Genomic DNA, 22,628 nt, shown 5'->3' on the forward strand with positions numbered 1-22,628 from the left:
CTGAATCAACATCCAGAGAAGGGGTCTCTACACTGGATCAGGAAACTGATCACAGTTATCAAGACGAAAGCAGGTTGCTATTTCACATGAGGGCTATAGTTAGAATTCAAGGTGTTCTCTGGGAACGTATTAAACTATGTTATCCAACAGTCCTTGTTAAGGGAAAACCATGGCAAGCGAATGAATAGGCCCACTAAAGACTCAGATCCCACAGGGAAGAGGTTTATGTCATGTCACTAGTAAAGAACCCTATTCAGCGGAGCTTCTAGCAGAGGGTAAAGAACAATAGAGTTGGTGGTGGAAGAAAGACGTGGTCAACAGGAACCTGACCTTAGAACTGGCTGCGGAAGTGAGGACTACAGCAGGCAGGTGTTTTTATATTACAAATATCAGTATATATTGTTCTCTATATGTACCTTTTTATGTGTTAACCAATTATTTTCCCTTTTTCCTGCTCCTCCTCCTTTTTTTTTTAAATGAGGAGTGTTAGTTATTCTTTTTTTTTTTTTTTACAGTTTGTTTATTTTTTTAAAAGATTTTATTTATTTATTCACGAGAGACACACACACAGAGGGAGGCAGAGACACAGGCAGAGGGAGAAGCATGTTCCATGCAGGGAGCCCGACGTGGGACTTGATCCCGGGTCTCCAGGATCAGGCCCCAGGCCAAAGGCGGTGCTAAACCGCTGAGCCACCGGGGCTGCCCTTCTTTACAGTTTAGATCAGAGTTCACCAAACTTTGAAGAACCATGTGCAGTCCTGAGGGAGAACCTCATATCTTCTTGGGTTCCCGGACATGAGGAAGGAAACGATGTCAGGTAGTACTTTGTGTTTCACCCTCTTGGGAAGGAAGTGGTTATGTATAAAAAGTTGGTTGAATTCTTCAAGGTAGAAACATGAAGTTGTTTTATGGGAGTGAAGCATGGGTAGAAGGAGGAGTATGGGTGTTTTGTGGCAAAATGGGTGAACTATGGTAGCCACTTATCTGTTTACCATCAGATTTCTCTCTCACTTTTCCCACGCTCTGCTCAGTATGGCAGGGACCTACATCTCCCGGACTCCCTCACATCTGATTCGTGGATAGCACTGGACAGTAGAAAGCAGACAGGGTAGGAGGAGGAGAAAAGTCTATATATTTCCCTCCTGTCTCTGTCTCCTTGGATGACATCGTTAAAAGCGACTGGGACTCCTCTCTTTGTTGTCCGCATTCACGCCAGGCAACTCATGCTAGGTTCCAGCTCTTTCTGGACATTCTACAATTTTTCCTTCAGCCTTTGGACTGCACTGCCTTCAGGAAAAACTAATTATAGGCTGCTTCTCTCTTGTGTGCTCCTTGGCTGTTATTACCTTGTTTATACGTCCAATTCCCTGCATTAAATCCCCACTGTTTAAAATACCAAGAATAATAGAATCTGTTTTCCCAACTGGACCCTGACTACTGATAAAATCTGTGTGTGTGCGTGTATGTGCATAGGTGTGGTATAGATCAGTTTGTATAAAATATTGAATAAGTGTGTGTGTGCATATTCATGTGGTGGGTATGTAAATGCACATAAAAGGAGTATTGAAGGATAGATTATCAAGGGGGGAGTAAAGGGGAGGCTTTCAATTTTCTCTCTATATTTTTAATTTTTTCTTCAATTAGTTTTTACGACAATGTTGTAGTTTTAAATACAGTTCTTTTTGAATGACTCAAAGTTTCCTAAGTAGTTTTCTGCCCATCTGGTGGCAGCCTTAACACCTTGGATGTTTTACATGGAGAGAACATTATTATCGTTACAGTGAATTCTTATCTACACCTCTAGACAGTCCCCTTTCTTAAGCAATATGAGAAATGTGTATCCACATAGATCAATAAAGATATTTAAGGTTTCATTTTCTTGTGACAGATTTTATTTTGTTCAGTGTGATCCAAAAAATAATATTTACTCGACATTCACACAGGATATGAAATCACGTATCTCTATCTGATGTCAATACATTCATTCTGCAACTGCTGTATCCCATGTTATACAATTCAAAATGAATACAAGGAAAAGTGTGAGTATGCAGTGCTGGTGGTCTTGCCATTTTGTTAGTGATTCTTTTTTAGTGCTAAAATTTATCAAGTGCTGATTTCCTAAAGAATAAGACAAAAAGATGCTCTGAATTTCAGAAATTTGAAGAAGGTGCTATATAATTATGTTATCACCCTAAGATTTTTATAATCCTTGACGGCCCAATAGAGTTTGATATTTGGATAATAAAGACCATTCATTCTACCATAATCCCAGCAATATTCTGGTGATAAGAGTTTAGTAGGTTTATGGAGAAAGAAATACTTGTTTAAGTGGCTTTCATCATGCCACACTGCTTCAATGCTGTTTTTCTTGTCATTCATGATTCCTTTTAAGCACTCCCTGGCAATATCAAGTACTTGGATGGGAGTGCCACCAAACACAGCAGCATGGTAATAAAAATCTCCCATACCAATAGGTATATATGCTTCTGATGACTCATTCCTTTCATATGGCACCTCTTTAGGATCTTCCTTGTACCAATAGGCATGTAACTGAGCCACAGACTCCCCCAGAGTCTCCAACCCATATTTCCCTATGAAGATTTGATCCACGTCCATGCAGAAGAGAAAGTCAACTTCATACTGGATATGATTCACAACATGTTCACTAATAGTCTTCATGCGCATCATGCTGATGTCTTGCCATCTCTTCTCTCGCTTTATTTCAAATACTTTGATCGTACGGAGGCGACTCAGCTGTATCCAAGGCATCCTGGATAAGTCATCTATCAGAACATAAATTATGACTTTATGGCCAGCCATGAAAAACATATCTGCAGATGATATAAATTTCTTCAAATAGTGGTCAATATATCTGTGAAACAAATAAGAAATGAATAAGTTCCTTGTCTTATATTTTGATGGAACATATGCTACTTAAATTACACTGGCTGTAGCTTGTCCAAACATGCTAGTAAGCAAACCAAATATTAGATATACTTCTTGAGTTATATTTAAGCAGTGTAAAAGCAAGTGAAGTCATTTGTCTTTCTTCTTCCTGATGGGGCTCTGTGGATTATAGGAGAGAAAATCCCCCTCATGAGAGGGAATGAAACTTGGTGAGATCAGGAAACAGCACAGAGCCCGGTGCAAGATGAGAGCCAGAGTCTTCAGGATTATCAGAGAAGAGGGAGCTTGCTTTGCAGGTTGTAGGCAGGAGGGTCTTGGGTCATTGCAAGAGCCATGATTGGTGTCTGCGGCTTTCTTTACGAGGACAGTTAGGCAGAAGTGTTTGAGGTAGCATAGTCAGTACCCCACTATCTGCACTGTGTCTCATGGCTTTTTAATATGGTGCTAAGATTGCTGGATTAGAAAACAAAACTTTCTCATTTCTGGGCTCTCCAACCATTGAAAATTTTCAGAGTAATAAATGGCGTCAGGTAAATTTAAAAAAGGAAGGGTAATCATACACGCCTCAGCTTCAAATAATGTTTATATAATCATTAAAAATACATTCTGAATATTGACCTAATTTTTAAGAAACATAGCAGATGGAGCTGGGAGAAAAACTCTCTAGTTTGGAATATCTAAAAATTATGGCAATTTAATAACTAAAGTAAGATAAATTATGAAAGATATCACTTAAAATATTCTACTGAGTTGGAAGCTAGCAACTCAAATCCAAAGAAATACAGTTTATCTACATTTCTTTATGGTTAGTGCTTTTGTATTATGTTTCAGAAATGGTTGCCTCCTCAAAGTAGTGAAAATATGCTCTATTTTCTTCTAGTTGCTTTATCGTTTTAACTTTCACTTTTAAGTTAGTTATTTGTTTGAATTAATTTTTGTGTCTAGTATAATAATATAGGGCTATTTTTTGTTGTTGTTGTTGTTCTCAGCCTTTGGTAGTAATCTTATTGGCCAGGAATGCCTGTGACCCACCTTGGCCCTGTTGCTTGCGGTGAGACCCCCACAGACATTTCCTCTACCAGAGCCAGTGTTGGGCTGGACCAGCCCTAGTGGTTCTTAAGACACTTACAAGCTGCACCTCAGCAACAGCCATCAGAGAACTTTGACAAAACAAGGTTTATTACTCAGTCCTGGTACAGGGGTACAGGGTAAGTGCAGGGCCACAGAACGAGGTCGTAGGTAGGGAGCGAGAAGGGGGGACCTTGAGGCTCCTGCCTTTAAGGGGTGGAGTGCCTAGGGTTTTTCTATTTAAAACTGAAGAGAAACAATGAAAGTGCAAGGAAGGAAAACACAGGGTCACTCAAGTGGTCAGTTACATAGGTTACCCAGGCCTTTCTAAAAGGGGAATCTCATGGGATGGACAGCCTGGCTGTACAGTCAAGGCTGGCAATATGTTTATTTGAGTTGGATGTCTTTGACATGGATGTCTCAGGGATCAAAAGCTAGTGTTAGGCACTTACAAGAAAAAAGGGTTATTGTCAGGTTATTATTGTCTCACACAATTGTGAACTTAAAAAATTTTTTTTTAATTTTCTATTTTGGAATGATACTAGATTTACAGAACAAGTGCAAACATATTATAGAGATTTCTTTTTTTTAATTTTTGTTTTCTTTTTTTTTAAATTTTTTATTTATTTATGATAGTCACACACAGAGAGAGAGAGAGGCAGAGACACAGGCAGAGGGAAAAGCAGGCTCCATGCACCGGGAGCCTGACGTGGGATTCGATCCCGAGTCTCCAGGATCGCGCCCTGGGCCAAAGGCAGGCGCCAAACCGCTGCGCCACCCAGGGATCCCTATAGAGATTTCTCATATGCACTCTACCCACCTTCATGTTATTATCTTATATAACCATGGTACATTCGTCAGAACTAGGAAATTACCAGTGGGTAAATACTATAACTAAATCACAGATTTTATTTTAATTTCACCCATTTTTACCCTAATAGCCTTTTAGTTTCCAAGTGCCAATCCAGGATACACATTGCATTTCATCATTTTGTTTCTTTAGCCTCCTTAGGCTCCTCAGTTTCTCTCCTTGTCATTCATGACCCTGACCCTGAAGAGTGCTGATCAGGTATTTTATAGAATGATCCTCAATTTGGGTTCTGATGTTTTCTTAGGTAAGGTTAATTAATTTATTTTTAAAGATTTAATATATTTATCTGAGAGAGAGAAAGAGGCAATGGGAGAAGTAGACTTCCCATTGAGCAGAGACCCTGACTTGGGACTTGATCCCAGGACCCTGAGCCAAAGGCAGAGCTTTTTTAAAAAATATTTTATTTATTTATTCATGAGAGACAGAGAGAGAGAGAGAGAGAGAGGCAGAGACACAAGCAGAGGGAGAAGCAGGCTCTATGCAGGGAGCCTGATGTGGGACTCGATCCCAGAACTCAGGGATCACGCCTTGGGCTGAAGGCACACACTCAACCACTGAGTCACCCAGGCACCCCTGTATAGGTACTTTCAATCTATCCTTCTGTTTTTGGTTCCACCTATACTCCTAATTTCAGAGGCACCTGATGCCATTAATTCCTGAGACTTTCAGAGGCTCTTTAACACACAAAAAGGGGATTTTACGATAAAGTTAATGAAGCTTTGGTTTCAGTGTCCTTCACTTACATTGGACTCTTCTAAGTGTGTTCTACTGAAGGGGCGTGGAAAGGAAGCAGAAACTCCATCTGTGTCCTGAAAGTAAGAGCACTGCCCTGGCATGGGGTCACTCACTGTGCCCTCTTACAGATTGTGGAGCAGCAATGGAGAGGGATCGGAATGGATCTGGGAAAGAGGTACACAGAAGTTTCTTTGGTAAGGATTCCTCCTTCCTTCCTTCCTCTTCTGAGTTATCTTCTGTTTAAGTATAAATTACTATCAGAGGTGCCTGGCTGGCTCAGTCAGAAGACCATGTGACTTGTGAGTTTGAGCCCTACATCGGGTGTAGAGATTACTAAAAAATAAATAAAACTTTAAAAAAAAAAAAAGGTCTATTAAAAAAAGAATAAATTACTATCAATATTTAATAATGAGTTACTATAAAGTTGATGAAATTTATAATTTTAATGGGTAATATGTACACTGTTCAACTTAATACTTTTTTGGGTATGATTTTGTTATTAGAGCAGCACTTGCTTCATAAAATGAATTGGAAAGTGTTGTTTCTTTCTCTTCTATTTTTTGAAAGAGATTACATAGAACTGATGTTAACTCTTTAAATATTTGGTAGAATTTTCCGATGAAACCATCTGGGCATGGAGACCTTGGGAGTTTTTTAAATTATGAATTCTATTTCCTCAACAGATAAAGAGCTACTGAAGTGATCACTTTCATTTTGGGTGGGTTGTGACTGTGTTGTCAAGGTCCGTTTCACTGAAGTTTTCACATGTATATGTAGAGTGTAGTAGTCTCTGATTTTCCCTTTGATGTCTGCCAGTTCTGAGGTGATATACTATGTTTCTTTCCTAATATTGGTAATTTGTGTCAAACTTTTTCTTTGCCAGACTTCCTTGATAATTGTGATTTTTTTCCAAAGAAAAAGTGTTTTGATTCTTTGATTTTTCTTTTTTTTTTGGTGCTCCTATAATCTCTCATTTTCTACAGTAAGAAGCTTGAATGTAAAGGACATTTGCCATTACCTACCTGCCTACAGCAAATACAGTCAATCCCACAGTGATTTTATGTTTTGCATAATACTTTTCCAATACTTCTTCATCAAAAGTGCCTTCCCACACAATTGGAGCCGACCAGCTGGTATTAGTCAGGTTCATGGATTTACTGTAAGAAAGACATAACAATTATGAACAGTATATCTTTTAATAAAACTGGTAGATGTTACTAATGAATAAAGTGTGTCTGGTTGCAGCATTTCCTTTCTTCTAATCCAAAGCCTTGATGGTTACAATAAACAGGAGAACAGCTTGTCAGAAATGGTCAGATCATTACAAAAGTACATGTACAGATTAGTTATATTGTGATTCCAAAAATCTTTTGAGGACACCGTTAAAATGTCACCCAAAGCCTAAAGTAATATTACCTGTGTTTGAACAAAATCTCCCAGTCTTAGACTTTTTAACATTTATTATTTTCAGATACCACATTTTGAAAAATGAGCTTTCCAGTTTCATACTCTAAAATGCTGCCAGGCTAATATTACTGCATACAGTCAGAAGCAACTTTGTCCGAACTCTGGAAAATAGCCAAAATTTTAGAGCAGTCAAGCAAAAATTAAGGAAAGGATGACAACACAATAGGAGAAGGAAAGCTTTGCAGTATTTTAACTTAGCCTTACACCAACTCCCTCCGAGTGTGGCAGTGGTATTGAAAACAGCAGATCACGTGTCAGTGTGAGTATCTGCTTCTGGAAGAAGAGTGGGTCTAATTCTGAAGGAATTGTGTTTGTCCGTTTTGACCTGAGAGTTCTCCAAAGGAATGGATTCCTAGTGCTCTCCTTTGTTTCACTTAACTCAGAACTCTCTCAAAAGGGAAAAGTGGCTAAGTAGGGGGCAATCCTTGAAAACATTTTAAAATGGAAGAAGCCCTGCCACCACAGTTGGAATAAACACTGGATACGCTGAAAGCCTGGGAGGAAAGGTTTGAAAGAGAGTTCTTTGAAAAGTAAAGGCTTTGACAAGATCCCATGTATAATGAGGAATTGAGAAATCCATGCACATGTTCAGAGCAGGTTACATGCTCAGGAAAGATCCCTGAAGATCCTAAGGTTTCACCTCTGGCTGATACTTAGGCTCTCAGTGCAAGCAGGAAGTGAAGGCTAAGGCAAAGTTGTAAACAGCTGAACTGTGTTGAGGGCTCAAATACAGAGTCAGTTTTTACAAGAGGGAGATTATTTTCTTCTTCTTCTTTTTCTTTTCCTCCTCCTTCTTCTCGTCCTTCTCCTTCTTCTCCAATAACCTTCCAACTACCATCAACACCACCACTCTGGCTCTAGTCATTTAAGGATATCTCTGCCAAACCACTAGCTGACCACAAGCTAAAGGAACAGGGACTTCTCAGACCAAACAAGACAAAGAATTCAGTCTTTAAAAACGGTTTGAAAAAGTCACTAAACATACAAAGCAGCTACAATCCACAGTAAGCAAGAACGACTCTGAGCAGGCGAAAGACATCCAAAGCAACCATATCATAATATACAAAATGTCTAGTTTTCAACTAAAAGTTATGAGGCATGCAAAGAAACAAGAATGTATGGTCCATTCATAGGGAAAAAAATTAATAAAAACTATCCCTAGGGAAGCCCAGACATTGGGCTTACTAGAACAATATTTTAACTATTTTAAATGTGCTGAAAGAGCCAAAGAAAACCATGGATAAAGAACTAAAGGAAACCAGGAGGACAACAGCTTAACAAATAGGGAATGTGAATAAAGAGAAATTATAAAAGGAACCACATAGAAATCCTGGAGCTGAGAAGTAAAATGGCTGAAAACAAACAAACTTGCCATTGGATTTCAACAGCAGATTTGGGCAGGCAGAAGAAGAATCAGACATGGAACACTGTAACCAACAACAGAATTCATATTCTTCTCAAATACACATGGGACATTTTCCAGGATAGATCATATGTTAAGCCATAAGACATATCTCAATAAACTTAAGATACTTGGAAACTTTCAAACTATCTTTTTTCATTGAGAATGGAATGAAATCAATAATGGGGCACCTGGGTGGTTCAGCGGTTGAGCATCTGCCTTCAGCTCAGGGCGTGACTCTGGGGTCCTGGGATCGAGTCCCATGTCGGGGTCCCCACGGAGAGCCTGCTTCTCCCTCTGCCTATGTCTCTGCCTCTCTCTGTGGTCTCTCATGAATAAATAAATAAAATCTTTTTAAAAGTTTTAAAGAATATCCATTAAAAAAAAGAAATATATAATAGCCTAACCTTCCACCTTAAAGAACTAGAAAAAATCAGCAAACTAAACCCAAAGCACGTAGAAGGAAGAAATAATAAAGACTGGAGCAGAGACAACTGACATAGAGGAAGAGAAAAAAATGATAGAATTAATGAAGCCAAAAGTTGGTTCTTTGAAAATATTAACAAAATTGACAAATCTTTAACTAGATTGACCAAAACCAAAAAAATCTATAAGTGACTCAAATTATTAAAATCAGGAATGGAAGTGGGGACATTACTATGGGCCTTACAGGCAGTAAAACATTATAAGAGAATACCAAAAGCAACTGCACAAGAGTTTACTAGATAACACAGACGAAATGGATAAATTCCTAGAAACACACAAACTACCAAAACTAGTTGAAGAAGAAATAGAAAATCTTTTTTTTTTTTTTAGATTTTATTTATTTATTCATGAGAGACACAGAGAGAAGCAGAGACCCAGGCAGAGGGAGAAGCAGGCTCCATGCAGGGAGCCCGACATGGGACTCGATGCTGGGACCCCGGGGTCATGCCCTGAGCCTAAGGCAGACATTCAACCGATGAGCCACCCAGGCATCCCAAGAAGTAGAAAATCTTAAAGACCTAGAACAAGACAAGAGAACAAGTAAAAAGAAGTGAATCAGTAATCAAAATTTCCCCACAAAGAAAAACCCAGGACCTGATGGCTTCCCTGGTAAATTCTACCAAACATTTAACAGATTGACATCAATCATCCTCAAAGTCTTCCAAAGAAATTGAAAAGGAGAGAATACTTTCTAACTCATTATGTGGCCAGCATTACTGGTACAAAAGCCAGAAAAATACACCTCAAGAAAATGATAGATCAATATCTATTATGAATAAAAATGAAAAAATCCTCAACAAAATTTTACAAAACTGAATCCAATAGCATATTAAAATCTGAAGTGAGGGGCAGCCCAGGTGGCTCAGCAGTTTAGTGCCTGCCTTCGGTCCAGGGCGTGATCCTGGAGACCCAGGATCGAGTCCCACGTCGGGCTCCCTGCATGGAGCCTGCTTCTCCCTCTGCCTGTGTTTCTGCCTCTCTCTCTCTCTCTCTCTGTCTCTCATGAATAAATTAATAAAATCTTTTTGAAAAATAAATAAAATCTGAAGTGAGATTTATTCCCAGGAACGCAGGCTGGTTCAACATACACATGCTGATCAATATAAAATACCATATTAATAAAATGAAAGAAAAAAACCTACATGATCATCTTAAGTCATGCAGAAAAGGCATTTGACAAACATTCTTTTTATTTTTTTATATATGTATTTTTATTGGCGTTCTATTTGCTAACATATAGTCTAACACCCAGTGCTCATCCCGTCAAGTGCCCCCTTCAGTGCTCGTCACCCAGTCCCCCCACCCCCCGCCCACCTCCCTTCCACTACCCCTGTTCGTTTCCCAGAGTTAGGAGTCTCTTATGTTCCGTCACCTTCTCTGATTTTTCTGATTTTTCTCTCCTTTCCCCTTCAATCTCTCATTTTTTTATATTCTCCATATGAGTGAAAGCATATAATGTTTTGAAAAACATTCTTGCATGATAAAAATATTCTACAAACTAGGAATAAAGGGAAATCCCTCTACATGATAAATGGCATCTATGCAAAACTCACAGCTGACATCATACTTTTTTTTTAATAGAGAAAAAGCATGCATACCCAAGTGGGGGGCAGTAGGAGCAGAGAGAGAGGGACGGAGAGAATCCCAAGCAGGTCCCACACTCAGCACCGAGCCTGACACGGGGCTTGATCTCATGACATTGAGATCATGCCTGAGCCAAAATCAGGGGTTGGACACTTAACTGACTGAATCACCCAGGGGCCCATCATACTTATTTTTTAGAGACTGAAAGCTTTCCTCTCTAAAATTAGGAACAAGACAAGCTGTTTTATCCACTTCCATTCAACATTATACTGGAGATTTAGAGCAGTTGGGCAAGAGGAAATAAAAGACATCCAACCAAGGAAGAAGTAAAATGATCTCTATTAGTAAAAATTCTATGAAATCTACAAAAATAATCTATTAGAACTAATAATTGTTGCAGGATACAAGATTAACATGAAAAAAAAATCATTCGCTGTTTCCACACACTGGGAATGGACTGTCTGAAAATAAAATTAAGAAAACAATGTCATTTATGATAGGAACAAAAAGAATAAAATATTTAGGAATACACAGAGCCAAAGGAGGCACAAGACTGTACAATGAAAACTGTAAAACGTTGGGAAAGATTAAAGAAGGCCTAGATAAATGGGAAGACATCCATGTTTATGGATTGGAGACCTACATTGTGAAGATGACAATACACCCAAGAAAGTGATCTAGAGATTCAGTATAATTCTTACATGTAGTGGGTTGAATTGTGACTCCTCCCCCCAAATTCAAATCCACTTGGAGCTTCAGAATGTTATCTTATTTGGAAATAGTGTCTTTGCATATGCAATTAATTATGATGAGGTCATTCTGAATTAGGTTAGGCCTGTAAATCCAACGATCGGTGTCCTTATAAGAAGATAAAGAGCACATAGAAGAGCGACACAGGCAAGGCCATATGAAGAAAGAGGCAGAGACTGGTGTTCCACTCTCACAAGCCAAAGGCCTGGGGCCACCAGAAACTTCAAGAGGCAGGAAAAATTCTTCCCTGGGGCTTTCGGAGGGATCATGGCCCTGCTGATAACTTGGGATTTTGGATTTCTGGATTCCAGAACTGTGAAAAAATTAATTTATGTTGTTTTAAGTCATGTAGTTTGTAGGCAATTTGTTACAACAGCCCTAGGAAACAAATACACTATCGATTTTCCAACTGCCTTTTATTTTTTTTCATAAGGAATTTTATGGGCAAAACAATCAGGAAAAGAAAAATAAAGAACAAATTGGAGGACTCACACTTCCTGATTTCAAAACTACTACAAAGATACAACTATCAAAACAATGTGGTATTGACATAAGGATAGACATATAGATCGATGGAACAGAATCGAGTCTGTAAATAAACCCATACAACTATGATCAGTTAACTTTAAATAAAGGGTGGGAAGACCATTCAATGGGGGAAAATAGTCTTTTCAACAAATTGTGCTGGGACAGTAGGATACCTGCACTAAAAAAAAAAAGAAAGTTGGACTCTTCTATCATATACAAAAATTAACTCTAAATGGATCAAAGAGCCAAATAGAAGAGTAAAAATGATAAAACTCTTCTCAGAAAACTACAGTACATTTTCACAGCCTTGGATTTAGCAATCATTTCTTAGATGTGGCATGAAAAGCACAGGCACTAAAAGAAAAAAAAAGTAGATAAATTAGACTTCATCAGAAAATAAAATTTTGTGCATCCAAGGATGCTAACAAGAAAGCTGAAAGGAAATCCACAGATATAAATGGCATTTTACAGAAGTGAATATCCAAATGGCCAATAGTCATATGAAAGTGTTCAATCTTGATGGTCATCAAATTAGAAAATGAAAATTGCAATGGAAATTGAAGTGCTTTTGGAAGAAAAAAATGCTATTGACTATTTCAGAACTAGTTATGGACTGAATGCTGTCTCCCTCAAATTCATATGTTAAGCCCTCATCTCCATCGTGACTATTTGGAGACAGAGCCTTTAGAGAGGTAATTAAGCTTAAGCGAGGTCATAAGGATCCAGCCCAAATTCAATAGAACTGGTGTCCTTAAAAGAAGAGAAAGAGACACCAAGGATGCTTGCGCTGAGGAAAGTCCCTGTGAGAATACTGCAGTCAGAAAGCCTTCTGCAAGTCCTGGAGAGAGGCCTCAGGACAACCCAAACTTGCCAACACCTTGATCTTCCACGTCCTGCCTTCAGAAGTGGGAGGAAATAAATGTCTATTGTTTAAAAAAATATGCTGTGGGAATTGAAATTTATCAGTCGCTTATTTGGAATCTGTGTAAATGATTATATGGTTTTCTCCTTTGTTCCATTGTTGGGATAAATCATCACCCTGTTACAAGGATACGCCTTAACTGTCTTGTTAGGGGGATCCTGTGCCTCCTAACAAGCTAGCATCTTTCCTGACTAAACCCCCAACACTATACTCAGCAAGCCACATTTGCCCTCTGCCAGCGGGCACCCTGTAAGGCTCTGCTAATACAGGGCACTGGAGGAAGAAGGAACTTGCTCTTTCCTGTTTCCAGGGGGCTCCTCACCACCTCCCATTCCTGCAAGACCCACATACAGCAGTTCCTTCCCGGACTAGCAGTTGAGTCCAGATTTCAGCTTTTCTGATACTTGCAAACCCAGCCTCCCAGTGCCCCTTCCTAGAGGGCTGGTTCCCTGTCTCAAGAGGCCTTTCAAGAGCTCAGAGATACCAGCACATGGAGTTCATTTAAGTTTAAGCCTTCCAAGTTTCTAGGATTTAATAATTTTGGCCTCTTCCTTTCCTTTCTTTGGCCCTAGGAACATAGTTCCTGTAATCTTTCCCTCCATGACACCTTAGAATACTCTTTTTGGTCTTTCAAGTTACCTAGTTAACAACTTTATGTTAGTTAATCATTCTTTATATTACATTCTCTGTTAAAATAATCTGTGTGCTTTCTGTGTCCTGATTAGATCTGACAACGGTTACGATATCATGGGAGGATGAGTCACAGACCATTATCCAATCATGGTCGTAACTGAATGTCTCCTTTCAAAATTTTAATTAGGACAAGTCCTGAAACCCTGCAGCATGAGGGAGAAAGACAGGTGAGTGTAGTAAGAAGAGGGACTCAGAGAGGCTAGAGGAAAGCCACCGTATTGAAGTGTCAAGTGCACAGATGGCCCACCTCTGATTTGGCCTTTGGTTCCCTCATTGGCGAAATGAGGAGAAGCAACCAGATGATCTCAAATGTCACACTTTGACCGGCCATAATTTTAGGGCCTTTGGGTTTCTGTCATTCTACACCCTCATTTCTGGAGGATGTGGGCCCTAATGTCCATTTTCTTTTTTTTTTTTTAATTTTTTTTTAATTTTTATTTATTTATGATAGTTACAGAGAGAGAGAGAGGCAGAGACACAGGCAGAGGGAGAAGCAGGCTCCATGCACCGGGAGCCCGACGTGGGATTCGATCCCGGGTCTCCAGGATCGCGCCCTGGGCCAAAGGCAGGCGCCAAACCGCTGCACCACCCAGGGATCCCCTAATGTCCATTTTCAATGCATCTTGGTCACTGCTTATTTTTTAAAATGTTATCAAGGATCCATCTGCTGTCCAGCAGTTGCAATGCTAGTTAGTATTGCTGCCGTCTGTTACCTTCTGCTGAGCAATCTAAGGATTGATCTCACATATTTGATTTAGAATTCTTACCTGGGAAAAAACCAGTCTGATAGCTTTAATTCTTTTGATTGAGTATCCACAGACCTATCAGGAAAAATAATGCAAAAAATCACACTGTATCTACTTGAGTTTAAGGTAATTCATTGTCTACCAAATCATGGGCTATCTTACAATATGAGGTAAAATGCAAGAAAAGCTTGAAACAGTAAGAAAAACAATGATGAACTTTGATAGGAGTGGCACGGAAAATCATGATTTTTCACCTCTGCTTAAGTCTCTGGGCTTCCCAGAAGTCGTTATGTGTTTCCACAGTGCTCACTCTCCTTCTTCTCATTGATGGAGAAATAGCAGTCATCACATGAATGCTCCCTCAGGCTTCCGCCACCTTGCCTTCATATCTGTCTTGAGCACTGATTCTCCCCGCTTCTATCACAATGGAAATATATCCCTACTTTCTGGCCTTAAATGTCCTATCTGCTCAGGAGCCTTGGTTTGAGAGTTATTCTCAGAAAGGTTTCTCCTAGACTTTCTATTTGATCAATTGACACTCTTGCAGGCATTTTCCTATGGCTTCAAATTTGTATGTGCAACTAGACTTCTCCCAGGATTTAAGGACCGAGACATCCAACTGTGTTCTGAAGTCCTCTACTTGAAGTTTGCACCAATGCCACAAGATGAAAATGCTCAGTGTGAGAGTCATTACATCTTCCCCAAAGTAGGTCCCCTTCATCTGTTGCCCTGTCTCTCACTGGATCCACTTGGATTGGCGAGGCAGAAGTGTGAGTGTCATTCTACACTCAGAGCACTCCCTATATCCCAACCTCAGATCCATCATCAAGCCCTGCTGGTTGTACCCCCAAAACGACTCTCAAATCCATCCCCATATCTTCATCCTCTGCCACCACATGACTTCAGGTCACCATCATCTCTTGCCGGGGCTACAGCAGTAGCCTTCTAATTGGCTCACTGTCTGTACACTTTCAACAAGACTTTGTAGGTATGAAAAATGTCAAAGGTACATAAACAAAGAGAAAAATAAAATGAACCTCCATATTCCCATCCCCCTTAATTGTGATCCGCTCTCTGCCTATCCTTGCACTGGCCTTTTTCAACCCATTCTCCATATGTCCACTTTGCTTCCACTATCTTGTTTCTAAAGCTCCAGCGTCCCCATGTCATTATTCTGTGCTCAGTGGCTTCCCATTGTCCTGATAATGTTTATATTCCTTGTATGGCCATAACATTTGGCATTATCTGACCCTTCACACTGTCCCAGCCACATCTTGACCTCGCCCTCACAATGTTAATTTTCCAGATTCACTTGCCTTTTTACGCTTCCTTAGACATGCCACAACTTCATGTTGACACATAAGACCTAAAAGCTAATTCCTACACAGCATTTAGGTCTTATATTAAATATCCCTACCTAAAAAAATTTTTAAAAATAAATAAATAAATAAATAAATAAATAAATAAATAAATATCCCTACCTACCTAAAGGAAGTATTTTCTAACCTGCTGGATGAGGTTAGATTTCCTTCATTAGCATCTAATACGTATGCAATACTTCCCTAAGTAGTATCTAATTTAATCCACCCCTATGAGATAGGTATTGTTGTTGTTATTATTATTATTATTATTATCCTCATTTTATTAGATAAGGAAACTGAGCCACAAAGAATTTTTATTATCTTGTCCATACACAGCAAGTGGAAAGACAAGCAGTTGGGCCTAAGCCCTTACTATCTCCTTGCTATCCACTCTAATGGCACCCTGGTCAGCCAATCTTTGGACAGTTGATCCTGGGCTCAGCTCACAAGGGGATTGGGCAGCTGTGGAGTTGAGTCATATGTCATGAGTCCATCTTCATGCCTACGTATACAGGCAGGAGCTCTGCAGTGTCCAGGATGTGACTGAGACATGGCCTTCTATGCAGGCACCTGCCTCACTGACAGCAAAGCCTTTGGATGCTGAGTATTAGTGTTCTAAGGCTATAGAATCCTGATGCTAAGGAGAGTTAATGTTAATGATAGAATGATTGTTAGATTGTGTTGCTCTGTATACATTTTACCAGAAAATATTATAATTCATTCTTTCTTCCAGCATCTGCTGCAGCAGACTTCACTTGCACATTCCCACCTTTGTCTGGGGTTTTCCTGCTGTTTTCAGGTGATTGGGAATTACTACCCCCGTTAGCCATGGCTGTATATAGGAGAAACGTACCCTGCCCATGAAAACCATCTTACTATATATTATTTTCATGCACAGAGCAGCTCACCCATATATGGAGTCATGGTCCTGGTGAGAGTGTCCTGCGCCATAGAACTACCTGAGGCATAGGCCCTTAGACACAAGAAGCATCAGAAAGTTTCTTTCACTTCACTTTGTGGGCTCCCATGACTCTAGAGAGAAATTGAAGAACATATTATGATTTGGAGTCTTACACAATCTTTGGGGAAGTTTGCATGCATTCTGATAATATGATTTTGTAGGTGGCCAGTGGTTAATAACAATCTCCCGAGAGTCTTTTAACCAAAACGTTACTCCTATGTGATTTCCCAGAGCTTTAAAAGACCCAAGATTCCCGGCAGCTGGGTTCTGGCTCCCGTAACACATTTCCCCTAATGAGTTCTCACTGCTCTATCCACAGATGGCCCTCCGACTCCTAGTACTCTGACCTTGAACGAAGAGCGAACATCTCCAAAGTACGTTTGTAAAATTGTTTTCGTTTACCCTACCTGCAGGAACCAAGGACTTGGAGATACCCTACTGCCCTCCAACGGGTCTTGTCCTCAAAGAAGAGGCCATAGCATATTTGTAAATAAGACTTACCAGCACCGGTATGTCCCTTGTAGTTTCTTTGTGCTTAGGATAAACAAAAAGCATTACATTACTTTTAAACTTGTATAAAGGGTTTCTACATTTAACATGACTAGAATTATACCCCATCAATCCACTTATTTTATTACTTAATATTACCAAATATTCGATGAACACATAATGTTACAGACAGAGCATCTGTGTCCCCTTTGATCTGTATGTTGAAATCCGAACCCCCAACATGAGGGCATTAGGAGCTGGGGCCTTTGAGCCATGATTAGGTCATAAGGTTGGAACCCACATGAGCGGGATTAGTAGCCTTACAAAAGTGATACCACAGAACTCCCTTATCCCTTCTGCCACAGGAGGCCACAGCGAGAAGGTGGCTGTCTATGAACCAGGACACCAAGTCCTCCAGCACTTTGATCTTGGACCTCTCAGCCCCCCAAACTGTGAGAAATAAATGTCCATTGTTGATAAGCCACCCAGTGTGAGGTATTCTGTTGTAGCAGCTCAACCGGACTAAGACACAAACTATGTGCCAAGTTCATTATTGGCTGTAGAGATACAGTAATGAACGTGATAAAAAAAAAATCACTGCAGTTAAGGATTTCATATGTGTATCTTAAAAAAGGAAACCTAGGGACACCTGGGTGGCTCAGTGGTTGAGCGCTTGCCTTTGTCTCAGGGCGTGATCCCAGGATCCAGGATCAAGTCCCACGTCCGGCTCCTTGTGGGGAGCCTGCTTCTCCCTCTGCCTGTGTCTCTGCCTCTCTCTCTCTCTCTCTCTCTGTCTCTCATGAATAAATAAATAAAATCTTAAAAAAAAAAAAAGGAAACCTAATTCTTTGAGCAACAAATGAAAGAAAACATAACTAAATATCATTGAAGCAATGGAATTTGCTAATTGCCAATGAAATCTTTCTACTTGTGAAACTATATAAAGGGCAAATACCATATGTAGTGCAGGAAGTCACCAATATTGGGGATGTTTCTTAAAGAAGATGCCACCTATTTAAAAATGGCAGTTTCTCTAAAAATTGCTAACTGCCAGCCATAATTACATGGTCACTATCTTGATAGCTTAACATTACTTCTCCTCGCACTTATGAGTTTACAAAAATCATGTTTAGCTTCGGTCAAATTAGAAACAAAGAACTTCTGTGCTGATGGTTATCTTTATGCTGATACATTTGAATGCCATTTGGATATTTTGGGGTATATTGGATTGATACATTTGGATGCTGATTTATTCAGGAGGTTAGCCTATCACCTTTCTGACATACTAGATCCTTACCAAACCCAGAATAAAATATTCATTAGCTTTTAAAAATTACCTGAAACGGTGCTGTCTGTGCAAAATCCAGAGAAGCAATAAGAGTAATAACAGGAGAATTATTTTTCTTCTGTATTTCATCCTTTCCTAAGAGGAAAAAGAAACAGATAAAAGTAAATTAAATATAGCACAATGTATACAGAGTAAGCCGTGTAGAATTGTGACTCTCCATGACTTAAACCAACTGATATAATACATATTGGCTAGGATTTGAGGCACATCTGGTCCTTGGAGGTCTCTCTATATGAAAATAGAGTTGAGTCTGTGGAGACACTTTTTATGGGTGCTAGCTGCCCGAAGTCTTAGGACACTAGCTGGTCTAAGCTGGCCTTGATGCAAGAGATTTTATAACCTTCATTTGTCTTTTCTAGAGTGGACAGGGCTTTTCCTACAGAAAATCAAAACACAAATGCCACTTCCCAGCCTAACTCATAGGATGTGGTGTCAGAGAAGAGATAATTGTGAAAATACTTACTTGGACTCTAAAGAGGGGTATGCTTATGAAGGAACTTATTTTTAATAAATTAACATTATGAAGTTGATCATTCCGAGACAGGTTATAGGACCAATAACAGCATAAAATAGATGCTCCTTTTCAAAATATAGAATTGATTCCAAACATGGGCTAGAGCCTGAACTATAATTTTTAGATTATTTGTACATTTACCTTGGAATTTTACTCATGAAGTTTATAAAGCTCTTTTGTCATATTCAGTCTTGCACTTATGAAATTGTGTGTAGAAAAGGAATTTAATGTGGTTCAGTTTGGCTGAAATTAAGGACAAACTCTTACCTTTTGTTTTCCTAAGATCACATAGGACTTTTATACAGTTTCTTCCTTAGAGACTTAACATTTACGATATGATAGTTTGGGAAGACACGTGGAAAATCTCAAGGGGACAGACAGTTTTCAAGCCGGACATTCTGAGACCTTTGAAAAATCATGAATCAGATAACCTGGTATTGGTTCTATGGCACGCCCCAGTTTGTTTATTATTTCAGTCTTCTGGGAATGATGATGTCATCAGATTCTCTTTTGATGATGAAAGAATTAGACACTTGCAATCACAGCAATTCATATGCCACTAGCTTCTCTTTGTCATTACCAAGGGATTCAATTTTGTCCCATTTAGAAAAAAAAAGGATCATTGATGTTCTTTTCCTTACTTGGGATTTTTTTTCTGTAATACATTTTTAATTGACATAAAGTACAATACATACAGTTTAAGTGTACAGCTCATTGGATTTTTTACACATGTATATGTCTATGTAAAAATCGCTTTATTTTTATTTTTTAAAGATTTTATTTATTTATTTATTTATTTATTTATTCTTGAGAGACAGAGAGAGAGAGACAGAGACACAGGCAGAGGGAGGAGCAGGCTTCACTCAGGGAGCCCGATGTGGGACTCGATCCTGGGACTCCAGGATCACACCCTGGGCCAAAGGCAGGCACTAAACCGCTGAGCCACCCAGGCTGCCCAAAAATCACTTTAATTAAGATAATGGGATGTCTCCATGACTCCAGTAACTTTTTTCTTGTGCCCCTTTGAGTGACTTCTCCCAACCAGGAAACGAGTATTCTGATTTCTATTACCTTACCTGAGTTATTCCTACTGTAGAACTTCATATAAGTAGAATTGCATGGCATGTACTCTTTGCAACTTGGTTTTTTTTTTTTCTTTCACTCAAGGTTTTGCAACTCACCTATGTTGCTCTGTGTATCTGACACATTACCAAAAGTTAACTCAAAATGAATTATAGACCTAAGCATAAAAACTAAAACCACAAGCTTTCAGAGAAAAACATAGGAGTGTCTCTTTCTAACCTGGGAATAGATAAAGGTCCTTTAGAAGGTGACAGAAACAACTAAAAAAAATGATAAACTATATTATATTTAGAAAACTTTTGTTCATCAAAAGACACTATTAAGAAATCAATAAATAAGCCATTATTACTCACCAAGGGTTTATAGTGACCTAAAATAATATATGCCATACATGATCCATACAGGAAATAAAATTATTTTAATATTAGAAGTTTTCTGTTAATCTCCATTCCTCTTAGGAGAAAAATGGGGATGATAAAGAGGGATAATTAAATTAAATTGACACAGAATTAGAATGTTTTGAGTCATAGAAAAGTAGATCACACCAGACTAATGCTCCTATACTATAGATGACAGTCATAAGTCCTGGAAGGGAAAATAAAATAAAAGTTAAAACCATTTGAAGGCAAAAGAGATTGAGCAAAACCAGGCTGATCCCTGAAAGGAGAGGGGTATATTGGGTAAAATTTACATTTATACAACTTTTCATCTGCGAGTATCTCAATTCACACAGAGCTGGGTGGCTAGAAGTCACAGAGACTTGAGGAGTAAGAGGATGACATTGGTAGATGTAAAGAAGGCTGAATAGTAATAAAGAGAACCTCAGGAAGAGGAAGATACAGAATGGGGTATCTCCCAGATCTGCATAGAAACTGACTCAAATCCTGGATGACAACTAAACTGTCCCTGTATAGGAAAAACTATAATTTCCCCCAGGAAATAGCAACATATGAAATTGAGCAATTTCTGCTGATGCCCCCTAGAGGATAAATGGAGCTGGGGATTTGATTCCAGCCCAGTTAACTCTCTGTCCAAACAAAAATCAACACTCCTCAGAGGAAGATAACAGAATCCTGAGTCTCTACATGTCATCTATAATGTCAGATACACATTTTGGAAAAGTTCCTAGAAATGCAAAGAAACGTGAATATGTGTCCCATAGTGAAGAGAACTTGACCTCAATATAACTCAGATGTTGGAAGTGATAAACAAGGATTTTAAAACAGCTATTATAAAATTGTTTGAGGATTTAATGGAAGACTTGGTCAAAATGAATGGACAGAGGACTTCTCAGCAAAGAAATGGAAACTGTTTAAAAATGGACATGTTAGAACTTCCAAAGTACTGTATTTGAAATGAGGATATTAGTGGGTGCGCTTATGCGTGGATTGTATACCATAGAAGAAAAGGTCAGTGAAGTGAGAGATCAATGTTAATCATTTTAGGTGAAAAAGAGAGGAAATGAAAGTCCATTTACATTTAAACTGCAATAAGAGGCCACCTTAGCCATAGAAGTTTCCACATTCTGTCATTATGGCAGTCTCTCCAGGTTGGGGGCATTCTGGAGGAGGGGAAAGCAGTGGAAGCCTGGGGGGTGTGGTGTCTTGTGTTTGGATAAATAAGATGGTGAGGCACAAACAGGCAAAATAATATTAAAAGCCTGTTTTGCAGCGCATCTACTTTCAGGAAGTGTTGAGATGGCTTACTATTAAGAAAGTGTGGCTACAATAAACAGGGAAACCACACAAGGAGGTGTTTTTTTTTTTTTTTAAGGGAACAGAAATGGGGATCCCTGGGTGGCTCAGTGGTTTAGCGCCACCTTCAGCCCAGGGCGTGATCCTGGGGTCCTGGGATCGAGTCCCACGTTGGGCTCCCTGCATGGAGCCTGCTTCTCCTGCCTGTGTGTGTGTCTCTCTCTGTGTTTCTTGAGAATAAATAAATAAATAAATAAATAAATAAATAAATAAATAAAATCTTAAAAAAAAATAAAGGAAACAGAGAAACATTTATTAAGTCACTTTGGTAGGTGTTTTTACATGACCTTAAACATCCTCACCACTTTGTAAGAATAAAGGTTTAAACTTTAAGTAATTGCTGTAAGGAGGAAGTTAGTTTTATAATTTTGCTGTTTGTTTTCTATATGCCTTATACCTTTTTTTGCTTTTGTGCTTCACTTTCTGCATTACTGTCTTCTGTGTTTATTTTTTTTTTTGTAATGACATTCGTTTACGATTACTTTTGTGTATATTCTAGAGCTATTTTCTTTGTGGGTATCATGGAGATTACATTGAACATACTGCAATTATAGCACTCAAATTAGAATTTATGCCATCTTAACTGCAATAACATATCAAAACTCTGTTCCTTTACACCTCTGTCCCCATCTTTTTTGATTGTTGATGTCATGAAATTGTAACTTTATACATGATATACCCCAAAACCATGAACTAGTAATTCTTATAAATGCGTTAGCCTCTTAAATTATGTAGAAAACAGAATTTGAAGTTACAAACCAAAGTTGTAATAATACTTGCTTTTAAACTAGTAACTTAAAAAAATGTATTAGTCTAAGTAACATTGGAAACAATACCTAGAGTTACAAACCATTGTTACAATACTAGTTTTTATAATTGCCTGTGTGTTTACTTTTATGGATATCTTTATTTTTCCCTATGGTTTTGAGTTACTGTCTAATGTCCTCTCATTTCACTCC

General features: G+C 38.9%; 1 protein-coding gene across 1 annotated transcript; it reads right to left on the reverse strand.

Moving 5' to 3' along the window:
* Window positions 1–1,869: 1,869 nt before the first annotated feature.
* On the reverse strand, window positions 1,870–17,015 carry LOC140641985 (N-acetyllactosaminide alpha-1,3-galactosyltransferase-like). The gene is made up of 4 exons (XM_072842605.1): window positions 16,983–17,015; window positions 14,181–14,234; window positions 6,604–6,738; window positions 1,870–2,872 (listed from the first exon to the last, which is right to left on the reverse strand). The coding sequence occupies exons 3-4, from the start codon at window positions 6,729–6,731 to the stop codon at window positions 2,179–2,181; spliced, it is 822 nt and encodes a 273-aa protein (XP_072698706.1). The 5' UTR covers window positions 6,732–6,738; window positions 14,181–14,234; window positions 16,983–17,015; the 3' UTR covers window positions 1,870–2,178.
* Between the last annotated feature and the right edge of the window lie 5,613 nt (window positions 17,016–22,628).

This window comes from Canis lupus, chromosome 10 (genome assembly GCF_048164855.1).
Source record: "Canis lupus baileyi chromosome 10, mCanLup2.hap1, whole genome shotgun sequence".
NCBI classification, from domain to species: Eukaryota; Metazoa; Chordata; class Mammalia; order Carnivora; family Canidae; genus Canis; species Canis lupus.

What these genes read in the sequence shown, in the direction of transcription:
- LOC140641985 (XM_072842605.1), bottom strand. Translation starts at nt 6,731, where the DNA reads ATGAACCTGACTAATACCAGCTGGTCGGCTCCAATTGTGTGGGAAGGC. An exon ending in ACTGTATTTGCTGTAGGCAG is followed by an intron (nt 2,873 to 6,603) that starts GTAGGTAATGGC and finishes TTTGTTTCACAG; the next exon opens with ATATATTGACCACTATTTGA.